Below are 13,161 nucleotides of genomic sequence, written 5' to 3'. Positions count from 1 at the left end.
CAATCCACCTATGTCAACCTCCTCTAGTGGTTTAGGTTTCGATCTATACCCAAAGTGTTTGGACTAACTAAGGTGGGCCCGATACTCCAGTATCTAGTTCAGATTTTAGAGGATTTTGCAATTTGCACCCTGCTTATCACTCCCTACAGGAATATATCCACTATAATCCCTAAACAAGACGGGTACCACCAAGGCTTGAACAACTCTGATGCTTGACCTATCAACAACTCCGAGATTAGATTAATATTAACTTAAGAGGTCATAGGGGAGGGAGAGGTCATGACGGTGCTTAGAAAATAGTAAGTGAGATAACTTCAAAACAAAGGCGAAGAAGAGAGAGAGAGAGAGAGAGAGAGAGAGAGAGAGAGAGAGAGAGAGAGAGAGAGAGAGTTAACCCGCATCCCTCCACTTAGCGAGTGAAGAAAGTTAGGAGAGTGAAGATGATAAAAGAGAGTTAATATCTTAGGTGTGACTCTAAAGAGAGTTAATTCCATTACTTCAATTTATTGTGTGATTACTCTAACTTGGAAACATGATAAGAGATAGCTCGTTGGAAAAACTTATACTCTACTTTGAACCTTTGATTTAAAATTCTAGTTTTGATGATGAAATTTTAACCAATTTTAATGGATCTAGATGAAATTTTAATTCTACTATCTTCTAAACAGCATAATTTATTTCTAAATGAATTCAATTTGAATTCCACTAAAATTGGTTCCAAAGATGAGTTAGCAGGATATATATTGTTTATTTTACTGAAATTAAAAGTTGCCCGAACTGCAGGGTCCAAATCGCAAATTCGCTCAACCATAGGGTGCCTTACGTAAGTTCCTAAACTAATGGTATTTAGATTTGGGAAATCTTACTCTGGGGCCGGCGGAGATTAAGCTATCTGATTGGTTGCTTCCGGCTTAGGAAGGTCTGGGTCTCATCGTTGGTGTGAATTAAAGGTGAGAAAGCTTTACTTGGCAAGGAGGAGAAGGAGAAGACTCGGCCCAAGTAAGACCATCATGGCCATCGTGGGCCCCCACAGCGGAAGCAAGACTTTAATGCGATACTAGAGAGGCGGTAGCATTTCACCTCTCTCTTGGTATCCTATGCGGCTGTGCCCCCTCCGCCTCCAATTCCACCTTCCCTTCTCCTTTGTCTCGTCTACGGTTTGGATTTTGATTTCCTACGACGGTTTTGGAGATGGGTTTTTGGTTTCAGAGGTGGAAGTTGGGTGAGTGGTTTGGTTTTGGGATCTGAGGTTTGAGGTCCAAGGATTGTAAATTTGTAATCCTTCCTTTGCATGAGTCATGGGAAGGGGTAAACTTTAGTCCTTTGATTTAAAGCTTAAGCTTTGGCTGTTAGTTCTTGCTGAGGTGGGAAGAATAGTGGTTGCAGGTTTTGTGTTTTGATTTGATGCTTGGTATAGTTGGATTAAATGGGTGTTATGAGGAGTAGTTCAGATGTTTGAGGAGATGGGTTGAAGGGAATCTCTTGGTGAATCGAGATGGAGAGAAGGAATCAGCCTCCTTTGGTAAGAGTCCTATTTTTGGATCCTCTGCAGTCATAGTAGAAGTTTTTGTTTTGTTTGACGGTAAGAGTGTCTCATGTACTCTTTCAATCCTTTCTGAAATCTACGCATGTGCTCCTCCTGATCTCTTCCTTGTCGTGTTAGGAATATAGTTGCATTTTGGCGTTAATTGCACAATACTGTCGCATCAGATTGTGGATACGATTTCATTGGACAAGTAAATTTTGTGAATTTTAGTTATTGGGAAAGAACAAACTTTAATATGTAGAATGCTATGCTATCCATGGTCATAAAATGGAAGCCACTAAATCTTTGTCTTGTGTACTGTTCAATTAAGTTATGCATAGTCTTTTAGCTGTTGGATTCACAAACTTGTAAAGATTGTATTGAAGTTGGCAAAAGTCTTATGATCTATGAAGAGAGGGAGAAAAATTAAGATGAAGGAAGATGTGGCATTCAGTTTCACCATTTTACCATGACACTCTGGAGATCAGGATTTAGGACAATGATATGACTTATGAGTCTTAAGTTTTTTTTTTAATACTTTTTTTAATTACTTGTTTACTTTATTTTTTTTCCTTTTCTTAATCATTTAATTTTGTGAATATAGTATCATTAAATTTTAGCTTTTGCCATATTCTCTAACGCAAACCGAGTCATCGTTGACTTAAATGTTCGTGGAATAAGTAGCTTCTGAATTTCAGCTATTTGAGTTACTGATGAAGAAATTAAGTTTGTGTTTTTATGACTATAACGAGATTAATGTCCCCAAAAATCATTGTAAGGGCGGAAAATAAATACTATGAACTGTGGTAAGTTAACAGCAGAAATGAATCGATAATACTGGCTTATAGTCTTCTAAGCTTTATTATAGGAAAATTAAGTGGAGAGCGACAATTTTGCTATTGCTCTTCACTTAAATCAGTAATTTCAATCCTAGCCAAAGGATAGCCGGAAAAGAAGTTTGGAAATTATCAGTTTTTATTAATGTTGATTATTTTCCATGAGAAATTTCTGCCATGTCTGTTTTACCTGAGCCTAGGTACTTGGAAAATTCTTTCAAAGCATATAGTTATAAAGTATAACAGTGATTCTTGCTGCTTTATACATGGGAATGAATTATTGATTTATTGTCATCTCAATTGTGAAGTAATATGTTGCCTGCTAACTATAAATCCTAATCTTTTGTATTTCTCTTAAACTGTTCTAATATTCCTTTTGTCAATTAATAGTGATGCAGTTATCTCTAGCTTATTAATTGACACGCATTACTATGCCCTTTTCAATTGATTCATACAACTGCATTACTATGCCCTTTGTTCTGAACTAAATCAAAGAAAGGAAATGCTTTTCTTCGAATTAATTGTTTTCTTGTTCATAGCCCTCCCAGCCATTGGGGATAGGAACATTTGCTATAAATTTAGCATGGATCTTGCAGCTTTATAAATATTTGTATATGCTCTAGTTTTGACTTCCTAAATGTTTTTTACAATTTGTTTTCTTGATCTTCCCACAAATGAACTGTGCAGGTTGATAGCTCAGCATGCCTCTGTAGAGTTGATGCAGGCCTGAAGACTGTTGCTGGGGCTAAGAAGTATGTCCCTGGAGCAAAACACTGCATTCAATCAAACATAAGAGCATCTATCCATCCAGCACAACCCAAAGCAGCACAGGGTGATCGGAGCCGCCGGCAGTCTCCATTGCTTCCTGGTCTTCCTGATGACCTCGCCATTGCCTGCCTGATCAGAGTACCACGAGCTGAGCACCGGAAGCTAAGGCTAGTCTGCAAGAGGTGGCACCGCCTGTTGGCTGGAAATTACTTCTACAACCTACGGAAAAGCCTTGGAATTACTGAGGAATGGATATATGTCATTAAAAGAGACAGGGACGGTCGAATCTCATGGGATGCTTTCGATCCAGTGAACCAAATCTGGCATCCTCTTCCACCTGTTCCAGGAGAGTACTCTGAAGCTCTTGGTTTTGGTTGTGCTGTCCTCAGTGGCTGCCATCTATACTTATTTGGAGGCAAGGATCCACACAAGGGTTCCATGAGACGGGTCATCTTTTACAGCGCAAGAACTAACAAATGGCATCGCGCTCCTGACATGTTGAGGCGGAGGCATTTCTTTGGTTCTTGTGTGATAAACAATTGTTTGTATGTAGCTGGAGGGGAGAGTGAAGGTGGCCATCGTTCTCTAAGATCAGTAGAGCTCTATGATCCAACCAAGAACAGATGGTCCTTTATATCAGATATGAGCACTGCAATGGTTCCTTTCATTGGGGTGGTGTATGAAGGAAAATGGTACCTGAAAGGGCTTGGATCACAGGGGCAGGTCCTCAGTGAGGTCTATTTTCCGGAAACTGACAGCTGGTTTCCAGTTTTTGACAGCATGGTTTCCGGATGGAGGCATCCGAGCCTTTGCTTCAAGGGCCAACTTTATGCTGTGGATTGCAAAGATGGTTGCAAGCTGAGAATCTATGATGAAGCCACTGATTCGTGGAGCAAATTTATTGATAGCAAGCAGCACCTGGGGAGCTCTCGAGCTCTAGAAGCAGCCGCTCTCATCCCTCTTAATGGGAAGCTGGGCATTGTCAGGAACAACATGAGTATTTCCCTTGTGGACGTCACAGGGAAAGATTCCGGAGGAAGCAGCAGTCAGTGTTGGGAGACCATTTCTGGGAAAGGGCAGCTTAAAACATTCGTCACGAATCTCTGGTCGAACATTGCAGGTCGCAATCGTCTCAAAAGTCACATAGTCCACTGTCAAATTCTTCAGGCTTAGAACACAGGGCATTGTATAAAGATACGTCAGGCATGAACTAGCATCATCTTGTCATTCCATTTTGCACCTGAATTGTTACCTTGTTATGTGGCAGGAAGACGTACTTATTTGATACATAAAGTTTTTTGTATTGTAACAGCAAGGTGCCTTTTAAATTTCAAATATTTATACTTACAGTGAAGTGGGTCCTAGCTATTCTTAGAAACCTTACTGATGTATAATCATTGGTGCTCTGTAATCCAATTTTTAGCTGAGATGTGGATGTGGGTGTGAATATGAATCATATCTATGTTGTCATCTACAGTTGGAAATAATACATGTGATGATTGCAAGGCATTATATTACCTTGAAATAATTTTAGGATATGCCAAAGGTAAATAAAAAAAATGATTCACATATATATACAATTAAAGTCTCCTGATTAAATAATTAAGAATCTTTTTTTTTTTGGATATTATAAAAAAAAATGCAGGCCACAAATGGCTGTGGACCATATTCAAATTATAAAATCATTAAAATAAAGGTTGCTATTTGCAAATTTCTCTCTATAACGTATAGTTGTTTAATGTGTAAGCTCAAGTCACACCTATCGAATCGAACCCAATTCTGGCTCGGTTCGACGAGAGCCGAACTGAGATTATATATAAACAAAGAGATATAACCGATTTCGTGTTATTCTGGAGAACTGCTCCACGCTGTCTATCTAATCTTCGTGTCTAGGGTTAGGGTTGGAGTTTGCTTTTGGTCTTGGTTTCTTGCGGCGATTCAGCCATGGAGGAGATCACCGAGGCAGTGAACAACATCCACATCTCCGAGCCGCACAAGAAGAATCGGATCCAGGTATCCAACACCAAGAAGCCGCTTTTCTTCTACGTCAACCTCGCGAAGGTAACAAATGGCGTATATATATTTTCTTCTTATTTGGTTCTTTGGTTTGATATTTCGTGTCTTTGTGGTGAAAGTTTCAATCTTTTATTATTTTAAATACTTCAAGATGGGGAATACATGTTCGTAGAAGATTTCTTATTCTCTTTGTAAAGTATATCTGGAAGTTTTCTTTCAGCTGGAGTGGTAATAATGATGCCTTTTAATTTTGAGCGCAGAGGTACATGCAGCAACATAATGAAGTTGAGCTTTCAGCTCTTGGAATGGGTATTATTTCTTTATTCCCTGCTACATTTTGTCATCTTTGCATAGTCTGAATATGATTGTCCTTAGCATATTGAGGTCCTCCATTTTTTACCTCTTTTACTTCATCTGTCAGATTGTATTACATTATTAAGAATCTCTTTGTTTAGGAGTCGATACATGGGAATCAAGATAGAAATCTAACATCTTGCTCTTGCCCTTAAAGTGACTATTGTACCAGTAAAAAAATAATCTATTTAACAAGGGTAGAACAATCCTCTGTCAATTTTATCTGTCATCCACTCATCCTCATTGGAAACGTTGTTATTGAGAAATTTTGCTAGTGGGAGAATATTATGCTTTTCATGTTGCTCACGAAGGTCAAGCACATGTAAAGGCCAGATATTTGTGATGTCACTATCATATTTTAAGACGCAATACATGATTGCAAAGGGTATGCCAAGTTATTTCTCGATCTTGTTAATTTGGTTTTGCATGGTTCACTGCCTCCTGCTTCTTATGCAAGTTACACTACATAATCACACTTCCATGATTCAGAAGATGCATGTTACTCCAGTCTCCAAGCGTTCAGCTTTGGTGCTGATTGTGCTGTTAATATGCTTATACCTTTTCTGCCCATAATTAATTTGTAATTCCTTGACTATTTCTAAGTGATGTTTATATTTTCTTGTGACCACTTGTGCAAGTTTTGATCTTAAGAAAAAGTAAAATTTTGATGTATTTGTTCGATGATGTTGATAGAAAGTTGTTGGAATCATATTATTATACCTTTCCTATGAGCACTGCTATGGGCTTTCGCTCTTCCATTTGGTTGTTAACAATCATAGGTGTTGCAAGTTTTGTGCTCTTTCTAGTCCACTTATCATTTGTGCAGAGGATTAACTGCCACTTAAGTTGGTTAGCACACCTCAGTTTGTCAAAACCTGACTCCAATTTTGGTTCAATTGCTTTCTGCTATTCTATGCTTCAGATCTGGCATTCTGTGGAGTTAAAGGATTAAATTTATGTAGTATTACTGTGTTATATAGATGATTGCCGTTGCAATATTTTCATCTTGATGGTAATGTGTAAGTCTGAAGTGGTGTTTTTGTCTCTTGCCAGCTGAAGAAATTGTGTGGCAATTGATGAAATGGTTTTTTGTTCTCCTGCTAATGCTTTGTGATATACGATATTTCAAGAACATTAATCTCTTGTGTTTAACATTTCAGCTATTGCAACTGTTGTGACCATTGCGGAAATTCTGAAAAATAATGGCCTCGCCATCGAGAAAAGTGAGATTCTTACCTCTTGTGTTACTTATGCATGCTAAACTTTAGATATCTCTGAACTATTACTTTTTATGAGAAAATATGCAATTACTTTTTTTTGTCAAGGTCAGGACTCAGACTTCTAATATCTTGTTGAAAAATTACTTACAGAGATCATGACTTCTACTGTTGATATGAAAGACGAATCAAGGGGACGACCCATTCAGAAAGCAAAGGTTAGATCTGATTGCATACAGCAATGAAGGGTTTCCTTTTGTTCTCTTTTCTGGAAAATTTACTTGTTAGTTATGTATGACTGTTACCTTTACTAGATTGAGATATTGCTCGGAAAGACGGAGAACTTCGATGAATTAATGGCTGCTGCCGCAGAAGAGAGGGAAGCTGCTGATAGTGAGGAGCAGAGCTAAAGATGAAGCTTGTTTTCCTTTTTCTCGTTTATTTGGAATGTCAGTGTTGTTTGACTGCATATCAGATGCACACTTGATAGTTAGTAAGAGCATTAGTTAGTGTATGTGTTTGATATAGGTTAGATCGGTTGTTGCCTCTTCAGATGCTTGATGTCCTTTTCCCCCTAATGGAAGCGATGATGGCATATTGAAATTTTAAAACTTCTTTTCCCAATTTGGGAGCCTCCAAGAAATTATGAAACTGCATCTCCTGTTTTATATTGCTGGGATATTATGCTTGGTTGTTACAGTTTCACCCAAGTTCAGCTGTTAGCAGCAAGGGAGGGCATAAGCGCGGTGGCCTCCAATTTTGCGTCTTCTTGCAATTATAATCTTATTTGTTATGCGATATATGAAACCTTTCTCATGGCAAATATGACCAAAGACCAAACGACTGGTAATAATTTAGGAGGCTTATCCTACGTTAACTCCCCTTTATTTTGAAGACATTCATGTCCATGAGACGAATTGATCCTCTATTTAATCCAACTTATCCCGACGAATTAACTACTTTTCCAACGTAATATCAAACTGAAGGAAAAGAATGTATCGTAACTGAGATACCCACATGATGCAAACAAAAGAACCAGCTTAAGGTCTCTCCTGATCTCATAAAGGCAGAAAGAAGTAAACAATAATAATAATAACTGCATGGATAACTCTAAATTTTACTGCCAAAACTAATTCCCTTTAAAGGGTGTCCAACAATAAGATCGGAAGGTAAAAAAAAAGGAAGAAAAATCGGCTGCCAAATGTATGTGACGACTTTGAGGTCTATGAGACACCCAAAAAATCAAGTGAAAGAATTTCCAAACCAAGATTTCAGTGCAAATTTTCAATCTCTGAATCTTGGTCATCATCTTCCGTGTTGAGCATTAGTCTTGAATCTACTCATCCTCTTTGTCAATCAATATCTTCTTACAAGCCTCATAGCACATGAATGAGATCCCTGCAGCAGGAACCAACTTCATACAGCTTGGTCCTAGTCCTTTATAAAGACCACCAATCCCTTCCTTCTCAAGAATGCTCAATAGAGCATGAAGCATGTTCTTGTAAACCTGCCTGCCACCCACGGCTCCTACTTGCATGTGTTTGCGCGCCACCTCGAGAGGAAAGGTAGCACTGCTTGAGATAGCACCAGCAGCTGAGCCTATCAGAAGAGTTGCAATATTACTTATTTCCTCCTTTTGAATGTCTTCCTGTAAAGTTTCCTCAGGGTCTCATAAGCAAAGTAGTTTGTTGCCGCATAAGGTACAACACCTATCAGACTAGGCGTCAAACCTCTGTACAGCTCTGCTGGGCCTTCCTCCCGCACAATTTTTATGAAAGCATGCAAGAAATTATCATAGACATCTCTCTGTGGGGTGGGGGGGGTGGGGGGGGAGGAAGAAAAAGGTTAAGAGTAAGACCACTTATGAACACATCATCTGTTTGTACTCCCCTAATTTTTCCATCATGGAGGAATTACTGACCTGTATGGTTAGTCGAGTCTTGATCAATTCTAGAGGATATGTACACATGGTTGAGCTGACTCCAGCAAATGCTCCAGCAATTAGTGAAGAAGGGATGGGAATCTTAGAAGGTTCCCCAGTCTTGGGGGTCAAGATCTTTTTAGCTGTATCATAAGCAAATAACTACAAAGAACAAGAAATTTATCATTTTAGGATAACAAGTATACTTCCGTTTATCATCAAAGTTGTGTTATCCATTCTTTAATGAACTTGCCATATCAAAGATCCTTCACGTTACCAGTAAACTAGAAAAAGAAAAATAAGCAGACCTAATTTCAGTGTGGTCTAACTATAATCAACTGAGAGAACACAACTCATTAGATGTGGCATAATATACCCATTAGGCTTATGAAGCAGAACATGAGAAATAATAAGCATTCAGTATGCTGAAACTAAAACAATTCTAAGGCAATAAGTAAAAAAAAAAACATCCATAACTATTTCTAACTAGTTCAGCTTCAGATAATCTAATTAAGGGGACAGTGAGAGCCACTATCTGACAATATAATTCCCAATCCTAGCAAATTAGAACATCTATAAAGTCAAAACTCCATTTTTAGAAAAGATGATAGATTCACTAAGGAATAGCAGATAAAAATCTCAAAAGTTAAGCACAAAAAAAAAAAAAAAAAAAAAAAAACTCGTAAGAAGCTATCAAATATACTCTACAGTTGCCAACCACATTGTATTACAAATATTATTCTTTAAGTGCCAATAACTTAAAAAATTCCTACTTTTCTATTTCTCATATGAACTATCTGTTATTGTGGCCAGAAAAACTTCCACATCATCATTTCTCATGTCTGGTCCCCATGTAAACTCCCTCTCTTTTCCACATTCCTCCCCTTCTTTCTTATTGTCTAAGACAATCCTCCCACCTTACCTTGCACGTAAAGACCCTTTTACACCACAAAGACTCCTTTTTCATTTCTCAAGTATTTATGCTCAAGCAATCTTTTTCATCCATATAATATCAATACACTCTACCTCTTTTTGGCTCATGAGACTCCTTTTTCATATCTCAAGTATTTATGTTCAAGCAATCTTTTCCATCCATATAATATCAATACACTCTACCTCTTTTTGGCTCATGACACTTGTAGGTTAAACCAGTACGAGTTAAGGGATTATCTACAAGCAGACAAAGATCCAAAGTGTCACTTGGAAGAAAGCAGAAGTACAAATGTTATAGAACGCAAAAACCATGTTCCCCTTGCACGTAAACCTCACATTCCAATTTCTGGCAGTTCTCCCACACAACATGCGTACAAACTACTACAAAGTACAATTACATATTGCAATTGAGATATAATGCAAAGTTGTTGTCAGTATCCAAAGAATATCTAAGCTAATATGAAAAAAAAAAACAGGTCTCAATCTTCCAGATTCCCCTTACACTAAGCAGCAGATAACATTTCTCACTATTCTGCAAGATACTTCTTCAAGTGTTTGAATAATAACCAATTTGAATTTGCAGGTACTTCGTTTCTCAGGCTCAAAACATATTCACCACAAGCATACAATGCATGTATAAACAAACTTGACCAAATTTGACATAAAATTTCACCCAAGTTTAGAGCATCACGTGTGTGGGAAACCATTATAAGGTAGATCTACATTATCTAGCTTTTATTAGTGACTCATATCATTTATTTAGACGTCATTCAAAACTTCTGATAAACAATTAAGAAGTTACATTTTATCCCAATTTTATTGAAATATGTGGCCTTCTACTCCTCTTGCAAGAGTTGATAAAGCATGAGAAAGGTAGAGCACAATAGATCAAACAATCAAAAAAGTATCTAATATTCAGGGATTCACATTTAAACACAAATCATATACCAAATGATAACTTACCTCAATAGCCTTGCTTGGTGCTACTCGAACAACATTAACAAAATTACCACGGAACAATCCCTTCCATCCCTCAGTCTTCATAATAGATTGGAATACTTCTGTAGTTGAGTCCCCATTGCTACCTACCATCAGATGTGTTCTAATGGTCTCCAATGGAGCAACAGCAGTCCTCGAGACTGCCCCTGCAATTGCACCACTAGCTAACCTCCTAAGATGGGGATTCCTAATCCTAATCTTTAGTTTCAATCCACCCCTTCTTTCTGTCCTGAGCGTAGATTCCTCAAATGTGCCAGATCCAACTACAGCAGATTCACTTGCATTTCCAACAACACGGTAACCAATCTCTGGAGACACATACTTGAGATAGAGATCGGTGCACGGTATCTTGATGCCATTGTCACGAGGGTTAGGAGTGGTTGGCGACACACCAATGCCAACTCCCATCTGCCCAACGCTTGCAAACAACCCATTTGGAGGACATAACACGTCTTCAAGGTTGCAAGAAGCGCTTTTGCCATCCTGGAAGTTCCATGAAAAGCCTGGTTCGGGGATGGGCAAGTACCAGTCTCTTTTCGTCTGATTAACTTGCAAACCCTTCTTCGTCATCGATTCAGGCTTACCTGTTCCCCGAAGAAAGAAAGAAAAAGACCCATTCAAAAAAAGAACATACTAAATTTACTATTTTTTCCAATATACGAGAAATCGAAGAGATCAGATCGAAAAAAAAATGTTTTTGAGATGTGGATATTGAAGAAAACATAGTTAATAAGATGGTTCACTATTGAACAGATCATTGCAAACACAAAATAAAGAAAAAATCGCAGGAAACAGAAGAACAAAACGTCCTTCTACAAGATAGACAGCAGATTAATAACTCTCATGAACAAACAATTTTTAAGCGTCATAGGACAAAGAAGGAGATTCTAATAAGTGGGCATTGAGATAAAAAAAGACAAATATGGGTTGCAAACAATCACCTGAAACTATTCCGGCGGAACCAAACAACAATCGAACAAAACCCTTCCTCTCTCCTCTTTCTTCTCCCCCTCTCTCTCTTTCTCTCTCTCTCTCTCTATCCCCCCCTTTCTAGCTCTCTGTTCTCTCTCTCCTTTCTCTCTTTACTTATCCTTCGAAGGAAAGAAAGAAAGAGAGAGAGAGAGAGCCGAAGAGGAGGCGGCGGAACTCTTTTCCCCTTCTTCAGGGGAGCTCTGGCTCCTCAAAAAGATTTATTTCTTTGAGAAAAGGAAAGCTTGTAGTATTCGGATTTCAGGGAAGGGGAATTACTACTATGCAAATTACCATAATAACCCCCAATTTGGATCGTGTTTACTACTACGTTCTTCTCGGAGTAGGATTTGGTTTGGCGTAGGATGAAGGAAAGAGAGGTGGAGTCTTAGGTATATGATTCTATCTTAATTTGTTTCATAATCTGGACTATAAAACGTTTTAAAATGCATCCGATTTTAGACCTTAATATCAAATTAAATCCCGCATTGAAACCCACCCCAACTTTTTCATCAGTTTTTTTTTTGTATTGAAAAGCCATTAGGTATGCAAATCTATTAAGTCTAATTAGATTATACAAAATTGATACATAGATGAAGAGAGAGAGAGAGAGAGAGAGAGAGAGAGAGAGAGAGAGAGGGGTTGAACCGGTCACAATTAATAAAATAAATAAATAATCAAGTCCAGAGAAGATACAATATCTAAATGACAACCAGTCCAGTCGCTTTATCACTACTATTATAAATCTTGAAACAATATAGTAATTTTGACCCTGTAGAAAACTAAGGAGAAAATAAACAAAAATATATAATAATTTAGATTTACTGTCCGCATTGCAAGAGGAAAAGAGATAAAAAAAATATAGAGGAAAACCCAATCACAAAGGAGGCTCTCTTCTTCCTAAATTGAAGAGGTTTTAAAATAAATAAATAAATAAATAAAAATGAATATGGACCATAAAGTAAAAGTGAAATTTTGATGATATTTCATGACTACAATTATGAAGAACAAAGTAAAAGTAGCAAAAGAAAACTAAATGAATAATCTATGGACGAAATCAATCAATATAACCCATACCAAATAGTAGTTAAATTATTGCTATCTATTCATGAAGCATCCACATCTTATAACCATCTTAAACAAAGATTAACAAAAGGACAAAAAGAAGTAAACTCTTTATCCACGGGTGGATGTCCACTGTTTGAAGCACAGTCACTGTTAAGCTGCCCATGGATTTCTCGTCCAAGCTTCCCTCTCCCCTTCTGAGAATCATTAACAACCAAATAAAAGAAAAAGAAATTAAAAGAGAAAAACTAAAATTGAAAGGAAGATTGAAGAAGAAACTTGTCATTAGATAACGAAGCATATATGTGGCTCACAAATCACAACTCGTCTTTCCGTGGCATCTTCTTTCAAGTGGCAAAGTTAACTATATTTTACGAGTTTTTGACTAAACTAGCCCTCCAAATTGTTATTTTTATATATCTAATATATTTTAAAATATAATAATTTTTAACTATAAGTCAGCTAAAAAAAACTAAGTATGAGAGAAACTATTTTCATATTAATTATTTTTCAGTTCAACGACTTTTAATTATAAATCGCTATCTCGATTGGCAGTTT

At 37.5% G+C, this 13,161-nt stretch overlaps 3 protein-coding genes across 3 annotated transcripts; 2 read left to right on the top strand and 1 right to left on the bottom strand.

Moving 5' to 3' along the window:
* The first annotated feature begins 971 nt into the window (after positions 1 to 971).
* On the top strand, positions 972 to 4,478 carry LOC140782680 (F-box/kelch-repeat protein At1g55270-like). Its single transcript, XM_073129378.1, has 3 exons — positions 972 to 1,222; positions 1,387 to 1,522; positions 3,049 to 4,478. The coding sequence occupies exons 2-3, from the start codon at positions 1,496 to 1,498 to the stop codon at positions 4,300 to 4,302; spliced, it is 1,281 nt and encodes a 426-aa protein (XP_072985479.1). The 5' UTR covers positions 972 to 1,222; positions 1,387 to 1,495; the 3' UTR covers positions 4,303 to 4,478.
* Positions 4,479 to 4,973: 495 nt separating this feature from the next.
* On the top strand, positions 4,974 to 7,384 carry LOC140782558 (uncharacterized protein At2g34160-like). Its single transcript, XM_073129190.1, has 5 exons — positions 4,974 to 5,190; positions 5,406 to 5,454; positions 6,660 to 6,722; positions 6,870 to 6,934; positions 7,031 to 7,384. The coding sequence occupies exons 1-5, from the start codon at positions 5,074 to 5,076 to the stop codon at positions 7,124 to 7,126; spliced, it is 390 nt and encodes a 129-aa protein (XP_072985291.1). The 5' UTR covers positions 4,974 to 5,073; the 3' UTR covers positions 7,127 to 7,384.
* A 419-nt stretch (positions 7,385 to 7,803) lies between these two features.
* LOC140782661 (adenine nucleotide transporter BT1, chloroplastic/mitochondrial) lies at positions 7,804 to 11,787 on the bottom strand. Its single transcript, XM_073129357.1, is given in 5 exon segments — positions 7,804 to 8,351; positions 8,354 to 8,522; positions 8,638 to 8,799; positions 10,534 to 11,153; positions 11,511 to 11,787. Coding segments are annotated over 4 exon segments (1,236 nt in total). The 5' UTR covers positions 11,140 to 11,153; positions 11,511 to 11,787; the 3' UTR covers positions 7,804 to 8,052.
* Between the last annotated feature and the right edge of the window lie 1,374 nt (positions 11,788 to 13,161).

Source organism: Typha latifolia, chromosome 2 (assembly GCF_019914945.1).
Source record: "Typha latifolia isolate L0001 chromosome 2, TyphaL0001v2, whole genome shotgun sequence".
In the NCBI taxonomy this organism is placed as follows: domain Eukaryota; kingdom Viridiplantae; phylum Streptophyta; class Magnoliopsida; order Poales; family Typhaceae; genus Typha; species Typha latifolia.
This window is presented reverse-complemented; position numbering and strand designations above follow the sequence as displayed.